The sequence below is a fragment of the Perna viridis genome, chromosome 12 (genome assembly GCF_037379345.1).
Source record: "Perna viridis isolate PV_CMFRI_1.1 ecotype Kerala chromosome 12, ASM3737934v1, whole genome shotgun sequence".
Taxonomy (NCBI): Eukaryota; Metazoa; Mollusca; class Bivalvia; order Mytilida; family Mytilidae; genus Perna; species Perna viridis.
Genome location: NC_142456.1, coordinates 37,739,203 through 37,755,108, shown reverse-complemented (window position 1 = coordinate 37,755,108; position 15,906 = coordinate 37,739,203). Strand labels below are relative to the sequence as shown.

At 36.7% G+C, this 15,906-nt stretch overlaps 1 protein-coding gene across 1 annotated transcript; it reads left to right on the top strand.

Annotated features, from left to right (window-relative positions):
* The first annotated feature begins 14,852 nt into the window (after positions 1-14,852).
* On the top strand, positions 14,853-15,575 carry LOC148602203 (uncharacterized). Its single transcript, XM_088554469.1, has one exon. The coding sequence runs from the start codon at positions 14,853-14,855 to the stop codon at positions 15,573-15,575; it is 723 nt and encodes a 240-aa protein (XP_088410595.1).
* The last annotated feature ends 331 nt before the right edge of the window (positions 15,576-15,906 follow it).

Genomic DNA, 15,906 nt, shown 5'->3' with positions numbered 1-15,906 from the left:
TACATATAGACATAACATTGGGTTACCCGTGGTCCCCGATTGGTGCAAACGTATAGATATAATAATGGGTAACCATGGCCCCATAGAAACATACATACAGATATAACATTGGGTTACCCATGGCCATATATTGGGACATACAAATAGATATAATATTGGTTACCAATGGTCCTCTATAGGAACATACATACGATGTAACATTGTGTTACACATGGTTCTCTATAAGAAAAAAATAGATATAACATTGTGTTACCTATGGTTCCCTATTGGAATATACATATAGATATAACATAGGGTTATTCAGGATCCCCAATTAGAACATTTTGGAAGTTTTTGGACAATGCGAACCATATTCCAGTGTCTATGTTTCAGACATCTTGACTGGAAAACCTGCAGAAGATCTAAATGATCAGGTATTGCTTTTTTTATAACCAGAAAGAAGGAAAAATTGCGCTCCATTTTGATTTATAACTTTTTTTCTAATTCACTGTTTATTTACTTTTAGTGAAGCAATGTTATGCATGCATTATAATTATAAAATGCTATGATAAAACTTCTATCACAATTACCAAAATTTATTTTAGATGTATATACGTGTATTATTCCTGATACATTTAATTACGGAAAAAAGGTATTGGATTCATGCTACAATGATATGCAAAGAAGTCATGAGAATATACTCTATGTAAACGGAAAGTTATTCTAATCAAGATCCTTAAATAAAAACACATTCTTATGTCTTAACAAGTCATGTTGTCTAGACGCGGGTTGGATTGTCATTGGCTGTATTAGTTTGAATAGCATTTTTTTGGAGGAATGGGTTTGTCTTGTAGCGTATAGGGTCAAAATTTTGTTTTTATATTTTGTGTGTTTTTGCCATCTTTCTACATTTCGTTAACCATTGTTTTAATTTTATCCAGATAATTAATACCTATGCCTGGTTATTGACAAGAAGGTGTGACTAAGTTAAGCAGATTGGTTTTAACATGTTTATTTACTTATGAATGATGGGGATGTACCCCGACCCCTTGATTTTATCGTACTCTGAAAAAATGACAGCGTCCCCAACCTAAAATTTTGAAACTTTACACATTGAATCCGGCGTATAGGCTAAATTTTGGATTCTTGAGCCTGCAGTATTATTGCTTACGCTCTAAAAACGAGCTGCATAGAAAAGGGGAAGGGGTTACACACACAATGACATTTTTCATCACTGGAATCATGTTATTGATTCACGTTATGATTTTATGTTAAGTGTATAAAGGTACAGTTATCATTTGTAGGGTATTCAGATACAGATTTGTCAACGTGTCAATGGTTTGCCATTCTGAATGTCTACCTCAAATGAGGGTTGCAATGCTCTGTTTTTTTTAATTATTATTATTATAATCAAATTATCTGCTATTGATTTTTACATTGATTAGGAGTGTTGTATCCCGAGTTGTCTATATTCTGTTCAGAAATGCTTCGTGCAATATTTTAGGTGGTCTTTTGCCTAAACAGTTATGTTCTGACAAACATTGGTAGGGGTAAGACTTTTGTAAAGTGGTCCAAAAAGGTAAAATTTCATATTTGCTGTAAACATTAGAAATATCTGGTCGAAAAAATGAAAGTATCCTTATAAGTCCTGTGCAAAAGGCATTCTAATTTTATTGATATTACTCAGATTGTACTAATTACATCTAGATAAACACTTTGAATCAAATGATGTAATTTTAAACAAACACATCATAAATAATGAAATATTAAAAGGAGTAACTCCTGTATACAAAAAAGGTCTGTACTTAGATTATTTTTGCTCTACTGGTTAGGTGAGGTCCTTTCGGCTATTTGTTCTCCATCAGTTCTTGACACATTTGGTCGTTCGGAAAATACATCTCACAAGCACCTAGATACTTCTCGAAACTATCTAGATACTTCTCCCAAGCATCTAGATGCTAACCACAACTATCTAGATACTTCTTAGAAGCATCTAGATACTTCTCACAACTATCTAGGTATTTCTCACATGCATCTAGAAGCTAGATACTTCGCACAAGCATCTGGATTCTTCTCACAAGTATCTAGGTGCTTCTCACAACTATCTAGGTACTTTTCAAGGCTTCTAGATGCTTCTCAAAACTATCTAGAAACCTTTCACGAGCACCTAGATACTTCTCACAAGTATCTAGATGCTTGCCTTATCCACATGTATCTAAATATTTCATACAATAATCTAGACGCTGCTAGAAATTTAATCAAATTACGCAAAACGGATAAAAAACTGGAATAATATTGACGTCTCTGCCGATATAATTAACTGTTTCCTTATGTATGAAAAATAAGCTTCATGACCGCCATCACGAACTTATTGATAAAATGTAGGATCATATACCGTTATTATCGTTATTATATCTGCTTTGAGGACAGACTTTTTTGTTTCCTGTACCATAGTTTTCCACTTTGGATCACTAACGGACTTGACATACGAGCGACTCAGCGAATGATGCAAAGTAGCAACCCAGTAACACCAAATCCCGAATTCACAACTGTCTCCAAGACCGTCATTATCTGTAGAAGATCGTAATGGAATCGTGGTAAAACAATGATTTTAGAGAGCTGCATGTACGCTGAGGCCAACAAAATACGACCGCAAACCTTTAATTTGGGGGCTAAGTCGGACACTCTATAATATTTTACGCATATTAAAAATGGCGGACCATTTTTTATCGGGGGGGGGGGGGTTAGGACTTGATGTCGGATAAGGTTTTTTTCACGTAAATGCAAAATTATTATGCAGTGGCTATTTGACCGGAACCGGTCGTTTATATCATCAATGTATCTTTGATAAATATCTTCATAGTTGTGACAAGCATTTAGATGTTTTTGAAACTACTTAGATATTTTGACAAGTATCTAGATGCTTTTGCGAAGTATCTAAATACTTGTGAGAAGTATTTAGATTGATACATGTGGGAAGTATCTAGATGCTTTCGATAAGTATCTAGATAGTTGTGAGAAGCATCTATATTTTGCAAAGTATTTAAATACTTTTTAGAAGCATCAAAATGCCGTTGAGAAGTATCTAGATAGTTGTGCAACGCACCTAGATGCTTTTGCGAAGTTCTATATAGATGTTAGATGCAGTTAAATGCTTTTGCGAGGTATCTTGATACTTGTGGGAAGAATCTATATACTTGAAAGAAGTATTTAGATACTTTTGATATGTATTTAGATAGTTGTGAGAAGCATCTAGATTCTTTTGCGAATTATCTAGATACTTGTGGGAAACATTTAGATGCTTTTGCAAGAATATAGATATCAATAAGAAGTATCTAAATATATGGAACGCCTAAACTGTCTGATGAGATACACATTTGTTTATGTGTTGTCAATTTTATATTACTTGCTGTGGTTTTATAATTACATGTGGTTATTTTGTATTTACGTCATGTAGGAACATCTTTACATTATGTCGTTTTGTCTTTACGTTGTGTCATTTCGTCTTTACGTTCTGTAATTCTGTCTTTACGTTCTGTCGTTTTATGATTACGTTTATGTCAACATATATTTACGTTGTGTGGATTTATCTTTACGTGCAGTGGTTTTCATATAACGTGAGGTCGTTTCATCTTTACGTTATGTCGATCTCTAAATACTTAACGTGCATTTTCTTTTCTTTACGTGCAGTGATTTCTACTTTACGTGATGTGGTTTCTTCTTTACGTGATTTTGGACAAAAAATTCATGATGACGTGTGACCCCCGAACTTTTTGATCGTGTAAACTTCAAACCAGTTCGTAAAAGGCAAAATAGGCATCACAAATGCTGAACGAAATACACTTGGGTAGTCTATCCAGTCACTCTAGAGTATTTATTCTATAGTAAAAAATAGCTTATTTGTTATTTACGTTCAATATTATCACAATTGATACACCTGGGACTCTGTTGATGACTTGTGGCGATTTTCGTAGTCAGTATATATATTTGTTTTAATTCCAAGAAACATGGGAATTTCGACTCCCGCGAAAATTTGCATAAATTCGACTCTACAAGTTATTGCGCGACTAAATTTAATTTTCTACATTAATAAACCACCAAAACTAATTTTCAAGAAAGAATTTTTAAAAAAATGTTAAAAAATATTACCCCTACTCCTAGAAAACTTGTCTCAGTATAAAACATAATTCTCATTCACAACATACCGACCATTGTGAAACTCATATTTTAGGCACTCATAATTAAGATAATGATTTACTCAACATATCTGATCAACTCAGTTGTTTGAATTTCTGTTATATTTAGCATATAATCTATGTTAAAAAGACATGCTGGGTACTAGTGTTTTAATTATCGACGTATTCAACATATCTACTCATTTCAGGGGCATATTGTTTCCAGTTTCATTGTGAAAATACTGTGTTTTTCATAGTAAAGAGGGGATTTTTTTTTATTATTTCGTATTTTCTTTCATTTTAAAACCTGTTATCGTACTTCAAATATGTCTTTGCATATCTAAACATATTTATTTAGCATCTTAGCTTGCTAATAAGCATAGGCGATGGGTCGTAGTAAGGTATTTTTATTATGGGTAGGGGCAATTTTTGCACTAACTTGACTTGGAAAAGTTCAAGTACTTATATATCTTGGGCTCATTACAAAGCTACTACGCTATATAGTTGTATACTTATATACAAAAGCTCTTTCGAAGTACGGTATTTGAAAAAAAATACGCCAATTAACGGTGACATGGAAGAAAAATGAAATTCCGGAATTTTCCCTTTTTATGAAGAAACACATTATTGTCGCCTACACTCCTGAAATAAGCAATTATGTTGGATGCATCGATAATGAAAGCAATCGCCCGCAACATGCCCAGTGTACGCCGTTTATATGTTAAAAATTAACATTTTGATTCATGTTGAGGTATTTTTTCATGGGTAGGGGTGGTAATTTTTGCACCAACTTTACTTGGAAAAGTTCAAATATTAATTACCTGGCCGATTTGAAAGCTTAGACACTATACGAATCTACTGTATCACACAAAAGCTTGTTTAAACTACGATATTCTGAACAAAGATAATAACGGGTGATATTTGAAGAAATTCTGAAATTCTGTAAATTCCACTTTTTACGATTTTATAGTAATTATAACCCTATAAAAATCACACGCCTGAATTGTTCAGATATTTTGGCCAAATAATTATCTTTTAAATTATGAGTGCCTAAAATATGAGTTTCACAATGGTCGGTATGTTGTGAATGAGAATTATGTTTTATACTGAGACTAGTTTTCTAGGGGTAGGGGTAATATTATTAACATTTTTGTTTAAATTCTTTCTTGAAAATTAGTTTTGGTGGTTTATTAATGTAGAAAATTAAATTTAGTCACGCAATAACTTGTAGAGTCGAATTTATGCAAATTTTCGCGGGAGTCGAAATTCCCATGTTTTAGAGAGGTATCTATATGTATGTTCCTATGGGGGACCAATGGTCACCCAATGTTATTATACACATACTGCCTGTAGTAGAGGGTGTTACGCTTTAGTATCACACGAGGTAAATATATCACACTAAACGAAGTCAAGGGTGATATATTTACAGAGTGTGATACGATGCATAACACCCTCTACTACAGTCAGTATGTGTTATATTATACTAAATACGATCTAGAGTGTGATACATCGTGACGTCGAGGGTGATATATCCAAGGGAGGGTGATATATCGAGACGCCGAGGGTGATATATCCTAGAGTAAGGTGATATCGTGTGATATATCGCTGCAATCAGGGTGATATATCGATCCACCAATCACTGTTCAGTGGGGCGGGGCAAGTAAGGATGTGCAGGGAATAGACTAAAATAACTCATCACCCATTAGCCAATCAGAATTCAAGATTGTTGTATGAAGTATAATATATCTAAATATGTATGTTCCTATAGGTGTCCGTGGGTAACCCAATGATATATCTATATATGTTTGTTCTTAAAGGGGAACATGGGTAACCCAGTGTTATATATGTATGTATGTTTCTATAGGGGAGCATGGGTAACCCAGTGTTACATCTGTATGTATATTACTATAGGGGAGCATGGGTAACCCAGTGTTACATCTGTATGTATGTTCATATAGGAGACCATGGGTAACCCAGTGTTATATCTATATCTTTGTTCCTAGCTAGATCGTTTAATCTCAGTTTCCGCTAAATAGATGACGTATTAACTTTAAGCAATCCTAATTTCGGGGATTTGATAGATCGCATCTACCCAAAAGAACTTGAGATAAAGGATACTACAGACACTGTGAAGTCAGCCTCATATCTTGACCTACATTTAGAAATCGATGGTAAAGGAAAACTATTGACCAAACTTTACGACAAACGTGATGACTTTTCATTCAAAATTGTCAACTTTCCTTTCATCTGTGGCAACATCCCTTCAGCACCTGTGTATGGAGTGTTCATATCACAACTCGTACGTTATGCCAGAGCTTGCCGCAACTACGCAGACTTAATTTTTGTATCGCGCTAGAACTCTAACAAATAGGCTTCTGGGAAAGGGTTATGTTACTACAAGATTGAAGTCATCACTACAGAAGTTTTATGGTCGTCATCATGAACTCGTGGATCGTTATGGTGTATCCATTTGCACTATGAAAGCTGATTTATTCAACGGGTCATAGTTTTCCTTTCTTCGTTTGTGTACCCCGGACTTGACTTTTTATGAGCAACTCGGCGGGTGTTTCTAGAAAAACAGAGGACGCTTACCCTACCGGTGCACGTGGTCCGTGCTCCCAGTTGTTAGTGGAGCCCAAGTTGCTCATTTGCTTTTGTTACTTTGTATGTATGATTTTAGTTACTTTATGTTCTTTGTTGTGTATGTCTGTTTTCCATGTCTGGTCTTTGTCCCTGGATTACATTCTTTTGATTACCGCTATAACCTTGGTTCCCTTGATTACTCTTTCAAGATTACTATCAGTAAACAATAGCATTAAATCTCTGATTTTTCAAGTCTTTATACTTCTATTCACCATACTCATTTAAAATCCCGACTCGAAAACTTTATACATCGTTGTTACTCAAAAAAAGACGGTACACCTAGATAAAAATATGTAGATTCCTCGTACTTTGTGAAAAGCGATTCTAAATCATCTTCCAAATACACCGAAGTAGATGTTTTCAAAATGCTGGATTTTTAAAATTTCTTTATTAACAACACATTTGTCTAGTGTGGAGGACGCGTTTTTCAACAAACGGACATCATTCCAATTGAAAAAAAAAACTAGTGCTCCTCTACTTGCTGACCTATTTCTTCACTCTCGGTGGGTATTATTTTCAACCCTTGCTGACCTATTTCTTCACTCTCGGTGGGTATTATTTTCAACCCTTTCCCCCAGTTTCAACGATAAACATTTGCAACCAGTAATTCATTGTCACTGAGTTCTTGGTATGAATTTATGGAATGTAATCTACTCATTTTTCCATCCACTTTTCAAATTTAAATGCCCATTTCGTGTTACTTTTCGTATTCAAACTCTCCTGGTTTTCTGTTAATGTTTTTACTCGCTGTCCGTCACTTGATTTTGAAATCTATATTTATCGGAATCCAAATCTTATTTCGGAACTTCTGATTTGATTTCTGTAAGCGATATATCAAAAGTTACATCAAGCGATTCGTCAATAAATAATTTGACTTATTGAAACGTCCCGAATCCCAGTAAATACAGCATGTTCATTCTCCATTGTCTCGGCTATTTGGGATAATGTTACGTCGTCCAATGATGACGAATCCTATTTGTTACCTTTGTGAACTTCCGCTCATTATTAATTTCATAATTCTATGGATTTTTGGAATATAACAACTGACCACAGTGTGAGCAATATTACCTTTATAATTAATGACATCGTTGATAACATTTAGCCAATTGCGAACATCTCATTTCGTACCTAAATAATATGGAACGCCTAAACTGTCTGATGAGATACACATTTGTTTACGTGTTGTCAATTTTATATTACTTGCTGTGGTTTTATAATTACATGTGGTCATTTTGTATTTACGTTATGTAGGAACATCTTTACATTATGTCGTTTTGTTGTTACGTTCTCCCATTTCGTCTTTATGTTCTGTAATTTTGTCTTTACGTTCTGTCGTTTTATGAATACGTTGTGTCAACATATATTTACGTTATGTGGATTTATCTTTACGTGCAGTGGTTTTCTTATACCGTGAGGTTGTTTCATCTTTACGTTATGTCGATCTCTAAATATTTTATGTGCATTTTCATCTCTTTACGTGCAGTGATTTCTTCTTTACGTGATGTGTTTTCTTCTTTACGAGATGTGGACAAAAATTTCATGATGACGTGAGACTCCGGAACTTTTCGATCCGGTGTAAACTTCAAAAAATAGATTCTGACTACGAAAATCGCCACAAGTCATCAACAGAGTCCCAGGTGTATCAATTGTGATAATATTGAACGTAAATAACAAATAAGCTATTTTCACTATAGAATAAACACTCTAGGGTGACTGGATAGACTACCCAAGTGTATTTCGTTCAGCATTTTCTAATCGGCGTTGTGACGTCTATTTTGCCTTTTACGGACTGATTTGAAGTTACATCGGATCGAAACGTTCCGGGGTCACACGTCATCATGACATTTTTGTCCACATCACGTAAAGAAGAAATCACTGCACGTAAAGAAAAGAAAATGTACATAAAGTATTTAGAGATCGACATAGCGTAAAGGTGAAACGACCTCACGTCATAAGAAAACCACTGCACGTAAAGATAAATCCACATAACGTAAATATATGTTGACATGACTAATCATAAAAGGACAGAACGTAAAGACGAAAGTACAAAACGTAAAGACGAAATGACAGAACGTAACGACAAAACGACATAATGTAAAGATGTTCCTACATAACGTAAATACAAAATGACCACATGTAATTATAAAACCACAGCAAGTAATATAAAATTGACAACACGTAAACAAATGTGTATCTCATCACACAGTTTAGGCGTTCCATATAAATAACATCAATCGATAATTATGTGTTGACGTCAGCAATATTTGTTTACATGTACTGAAGTTTTAAAAATAACTTGCATAGAACTAATTTACACAACTTTTTGATACTTATGAATAATAATGATTTCTCCGCCACTATAGAATATAGATTTATCGAATTTAGATTTTTTTTATAATAATATAGGGGGGAACCCCTGCTCAAATTTTCTACAAACTATGGAAAGCCGTAAGTGTAATAAAGTATATTTATTGTCTCTATATGCTCAATGTTATTTCTGATCCTTATGCAGTGTTGATTTTATGTTACAGCTTTTTACCATCATCATCAAGAATAAAGAAGTGAAACATTCTTAATATGGGTTTATCTGGCTGTAATCCACATCTGTCTGGTAGACAGCACAGTAAAAAGACTTAAAACAGTTGATCGATTTCGAAAGGAGTACAAGCATCGTCGACGTCAAATATTGAAGTACACGGACATCGCTAAAGCTATTCGAAATGTCAGACCATGAGAAACCGGAAGTTGCAAGTGAAGAGCGTGATGAACGATTACGTACGTCTAGGACGCTTTCGGAGAAGGGCGCTGATCTTCATACTGAGAAAATGAGGGACTATTTAACACACATATCGAAAAAACGTGAACAGATAGAAGCTACAGTACAATCAGTAGAAGCCAAAAAAAAGTGACGGAGAAATGCTCCTGGAGTTAAAACAAACTTTAGAATATCAACTAGATGGATATAACGAGTATCATCAAGAAGTGGAATTTCTTACTCACGCTAAAACTCAGAAAAGTGGTGAAGAAAAGACTAGTCTCGAATTTTCACGTAACTCATTCTGTGCATCTGTGTTAGGCGCCATACAAAGCTTGAAAAGGCACTTGGATAAATTGACTGTATCAGATACACAATCACATGCGTCGTCAAAAACATCTCGTGGAAGTAGTAAAACTGGACGAACAAATGTCAGTTCTGTTATTGCCAGGAAAGCGACAAAGGTTGAAGCCGCACGAGTGAGCATTGTATTTTCTAAACAAGAAGCTGAGTTGAAAAAGAAGCAGGCTTTACTAGATCAACAACATGCGATAGAAGCAGCGACAGCAAAAGCAAACATAGAACTTCAGAAAGTTGAAATAACAAACACTCTGGAAGTATTAACACTCGAAAGGGAGTTTGCCGTAGCAGAGGTAGAGGTTAATGTTCTAAAATCTTTCGATGGAGATTCACATACGTCACTTCACAGAGATCCGATTTCATCTTTGCTGAAAAATTATGTTGACCAACATACAAATCCAGCGCCAGTAGTGATGAGAGATCACTATGATACTGTGGGTCCGGGCCTCAAGCCTAACATCGCACCAAGCGGAAGAGTGGAATCAAACTTAGATCCTACAGCACCAGTGTTCTCATCGACCGTGCACACCTCTGAAAATCAAAACGCATCGTCGGATTTCACAAAATTTTCCATTGATTGAGTGTGATTAGATCCCAGATGCAAGGGATGAAATACCCACAAAGGATATTGTGAACCACTTCCTCCATCTTACTGACATTGCTTTATGCTTTCCCCCGATAGACGATGAAGCAGACGTTTCGTTACTTATTGGAAGGGACCTACCAGAGGCCCATCATGCTATTGAACAAATAGTAGGACCAAAGTGTACACCATTTGCCAAAAAACTTGCGTTGGGATGGACATTGATAAGTGAGACATGTCTCGGTAAAGTGCATCAGCCCATCAGTTCAGGCCGAGGCTCAATCTTAGAGCCGTGCGACAAGGATTTCTTGATTAAAGAAAGATACGATGATTTCGGAGAATCAGTATTTGTCAAAACGAAAGACGATGAAAAGCCTGGACTTTCGATGGAGGATCGGGAATTTATCGATCTTATGGAGAAGGAATTCGTCAAGGACGTAGAAGGGTACTGGACAGCACCTCTTCCATTTCGACAAGGCAGGCCTAAGCTGCCGGACAATAAATCTCAAGCTATTAAGCGAGCGAAAAGTCTTGATATTAGCATGAAGAAAGATCCGATAAAGAAGGAACATATGATGTTGTTCATGGACGCCATCATCAAAAATGGTCACGCGGAGATAGCACCACCATTATTAGACAATCAGGAAAGATGGTACTTGCCGATTTTCGGAAATTTATCACCCCCGGAAGCCAGATCAAATTAGGGGCGTTTTCGAATCCTCGGCGAAGCATTGTGGACTTTCTCTAAACGACGTCTTATTGTCTGGCCCCAATCTTATCAACAGCCTTATTGGTGTATTAATGCGCTTCCGTCAAGAAAGGATAGCTATTATGACTGACGTCCAACAAATGTTTTATTGTTTTCGAGTGACCAATGATCATAAAGACTTTTTACGTTTTCTGTGGTACTGTGACAATGACCCTAGTAAAGATTTGATAGACTATAGAATGCTGGTGTATGTGTTTGGTAACACACCATCTCCCGCCGTAGCGGCCTTTGGATTAAAGAAAATTGCAACTAGAAGCTCGTCGACCTCTGGATAGGACGTAGAAAACTTTCTCAAAAGGAACTGTTATGTTAATGATGGTCTGGCTTCACTCCCGAGCGAGGAAGCAGCCATTGACTTGCTTAAACGGACACAGTCTGCATTGTTAAATGATGGAAACTTACGTCTCCATAAGATATCGTCAAACTCCCGTGATGTGATGAAGGCATTCGGATCCGATGATCTTGCCAAGGATCTCAGAGACTTAGATATAGGGAAAGAGACTCTACCTGCACAACGTAGTTTGGGGATCAGTTGGAATCTTGAGGAAGACTCGTTCTTATTCCAGATTGAGACCGATGATAAACCTTACATTCGACGAGGCGTCCTCTCATTAATAAACAGTATTTTCGACCCTCTTGGGTTTTAGCGCCAATAGTGATTGAAGGGAAGTTGTTTCGAAGATCATTGGTTCGTAATTCAGTTGACTGGGACACATCGTTATCAGCGGACGAATATAACTGGTGGGATAAATGGAAAGAATCACTGACACTTTTACGCAATATTAAGATACCTCGTAGTTATACTAGTCTCTAAGAACAAAGAACATAAAGTAACTGAAATCATACATACAAAGTAACAAAAGTAAATGAGCAACTCAGACTCCACTAAAAACTGGGAGCATGGACCAGGTGCACCGGTAGGGTAAGCGTCCTCTGCTTTTCTAGAAACACCCGCCGAGTTGCTCATAAAAATGAGGAATCTCTACCAAGAACTATATATTTATTTTCTTGGTAGAGATTCCTCATTTTTCCCAGTTTTTAGTATCTAGGTGTACCATCCTTTTTGGAAAAACAACGATGTATAATGTTTTTAAGTCGGGATTTTAACTGAGTATGGGGAATAGAAATATATAGTGTTGAAAAATCATAAGTTTTAATGCTATTATATTCAGATAATAGTCTTGAACTGATTGTCTCCAAAAGATCTTTCGAATTTTTCAGGATCCACAATGAATTAATACCACTACGGGAGTAACAAGTGTTGTGGTAGGACTGCAGACCCTCTTTGACAGTTGTGAGTATAGAAGTTAAAAGTTTTGAAAGAGTTTTGGTGGTACATTTTGCAGATCCAGCTATGAAACGTTGTTTTTATGGATTCCAGTACGTAGACGGTAAATCACAATCATCGTCCCTGGTAGAGAGACCAAAAGAGGATAGCACAGATTTATGGTTTTCCACAATCTCTTCTTTGGAGAGAGTGGTAGCAGTATAGGTCTTGTCACTGCTATTATTTTCTACGTCTACCTCTGAAAATAAACATTGGATATAAAACGTTTTGCAGACAAAAACAATGTTGTTTTGGGCTTTGTCTGCTGGTTCGACAACATATTTGTCATGTATAGTAGACAATGTTTTTGCTACATCAGGGTCTTTGAAAACTGATGTAGCCTTGGCACTCATTGACCTACTTGAAACTTTCATTCGTTTCAAAATTAAAGACCTCACGGCCTTAAACCACTCTGACAGAGAATCAATGTCTTCTTGTTCTCGTTTTATCCATTTTCTTGCATAGTCCTCGACGGCATCCATAAGAACTTTAAAGTTATAATTCCAACTTATGGAGCGTGGTTCACAGTACTTGGGACCTTTAGAAAGGATATTACGCAGAGATTCGTTTTCGATAATGGTTAAATCTCCCGTAACGACGTGACCAAAAGGACCATATTTGAATGGAGAGGTTTTGCAAGAACAGTCAGGTGGTTTAGCCTTGAAGTCCTCAATCTCTAGGTTCTGCAATAGCCTTTTATAATTGAAAATTCTGGATGCGATGGGTGAAGTATATGAATATGAAATAATTGGTATGGATTTGTCTTTGAAATATGGGGGAATTTTGTTGGTAACGTTTTTGTGATGGAGGATGTTAGCCAAATTAATTGCATCTATACCTTTGTTGACAAACGGTAGTGGAAGAAATGATCGTTTTTCTTCATCTTGACTTTTCACACAAACTGGTTTAAAGAGTCTGTGGAAACCAATATCCAAAACGATGGCAACAAGTCTGTATAATGATGAGGTGGGGTCAGAAACGGGAGTGTCAAGACTTGTTTTGTAAAGGGAGTATAGTAGAGTGAGAGGTATAGAATAAAGTTTGGTTCTAATGTGATGAAGTCCAAGAGGTTTTTGTATGAAAGGAAGGAGACCATCTATGGAGACATCATGTAACTTAGATGACGTATAGTGGCGATGGCCATGACTCCTTTCCCGTCTTGGATTTTTGTCAAATAAATTCATCACATTTATGCTATTGTTATATTGGCTTGAAAGGTTTCCTATACTTTTGATGTAGTCATTGCATCCGTAAGATATTACAGTACCTAGTTTGCGTATCCAGTACTCCTCTCTTTCCCTACGATAGTTTTTACTTAGAACGGGACTGTTCGTAGGATGGTAATTTTTTTTTCTAAAATACGAACTTTCATGGAGAGGATTGAATGATCTTGTTGATTAAAGTGTTGATAAATTGTCGGGAATTTGGTGGTGTTTATTCCCGAACGGTGACCGCACATTCTTTTATTTAATCGTTCTTGCGTTTCTCCGACATATATTAAACCACATAAGTTGCATTCGAATCCATATATTAAGTTTATTGATTTGCAACTTAAATCATCGTGACTTCTTGTATGGAAGGTTTTGTTTGTACCGGAACTGGAGAAGTAAGGGTCGGTATAAGAATATTGCATGTTTTGCAATTTTTAATACCACATTTTGATATGATACAATGTGGTTCGTCATCGTTGTAGTCAAATATATCGTTTAAAGTGATGGAATATGGTTTGATAATTTTAAAAAAGTCAGAATTTTTGTACTGGAATAGATGGTCTGCAGACTGAAGTGTGATAGGGTACTTTTAATTGAATTGGTCGGGGCACTTTCCATACCAGATGTGCGTGTGCTAAGATTCCCATCTGGGGACACCATATACTTACAAGAGAACAGAGTGTCCGATCTCTTGTCAGGTTCGGACCTTTTTATATTGGGCGACGTCCGAGCCAGTTTTTCTTTCATTCCTCTTGTTAAAACCATTAATTTTAAAAATTGTATTACTGGGTTGATGATACCCTCGAGGACAAAATCCACCAACAGATCTCTGTCTTTAGATGAGAGAAACCCTATTGTTATACCAGGTCGACATCATGTCGATAAGTTGTTGATAAAGTTGCATCATGAAAAATGCAGACACCAAGGTAGACACATAACAGCCGGTGCAGTTCGTTCAGTCGGGTTCTGGATAGTCGGAGGAAAATATCTTCGATTCTATACCATTGTTTTACTTGTCGGAAACTTCGTCGAAATGCAGAACATCAGAAAATGTCCGATCTACAAACTGATCGCTTGGAACCAGGACCACCATTTTCATGTGTAGGGATAGACACCTTTGGACCGTGGGAAATCCTCACGAGACGAACTCGTGGAGGAGCGTCGAACTCCAAGAGATGGGCTGTGTTGTTTACTTGCTTAACCACAAGAGGAGTTCATATCAAAGTTGTAGAAGAGCTCAGCGCATCGTCTTTTATAAACTGTTTCAAACGTTTCATAGCTCTCCGTGGACCAGTCAAGCAAATCAGATCTGACCGTGGGACGAATTTTGTCGGCTCAACTCACGACCTGAACAACAATGCTATTAACGTAGAGGATGGTCCGGTTCATGAATTTCCTTACAACAGTGGCGTAACTTGGCTCTTTAACCGTCATCATGCGTCGCACATGGGTGGCGTGTGGGAGAGAATGATTGGAATCACACGACGCATCCAAGACACTATGTTTCTCGAGCACGCTGGAAAGCTTCTTACACATGAAGTTCTAGTGACATTTCTGGCCGAGGCTACGGCAATTATAAACTCACGACCTTTGATATCACTGTCTTCAGACTCAGACGACCCGTTTCCTCTAAGTCCTTCATTAATTATTACTCAGAAACCCGATGTCTTAGTGCCACAAGATATCCCATTAAGCATTAAGGACATGTATAAATCACAATGGAAACGTATTCAGTACTTAGCGGAAATATTCTGGAGTCGATGGAAGTTATAATATTTGCACACGCTTAAAGAACGTCGAAAGTGGCAAGTCAATTGCAGAAACATTTAAGTGCATGATATCGTTCTTTTGGTGGACAAACAATCCCGTAGAATTAATTGGCCTATGAGAAAAGTTGTAAAGACCTTTCCAAGGGCGGATGGAAAAGTCAGAAAATTATAAGTTCTTGTGGTTAGAAATGATCAAAAGGCAACATTCATCCGACCGGTGTCGGAAATAGTTCTTTTGGTAGAATCTGAGTAGTGGTATCCGATGTTACCAGGAAGAGGGGGGTGGTGTTCCGCCCCAGCTTCCGTACATTCAAGGGAGTTAATTCGTAAAACTT

Bases quoted from the DNA above. Each gene is read 5' to 3' on its own strand.
- LOC148602203 (XM_088554469.1), top strand. From the start codon at position 14,853: ATGTCCGATCTACAAACTGATCGCTTGGAACCAGGACCACCATTTTCA.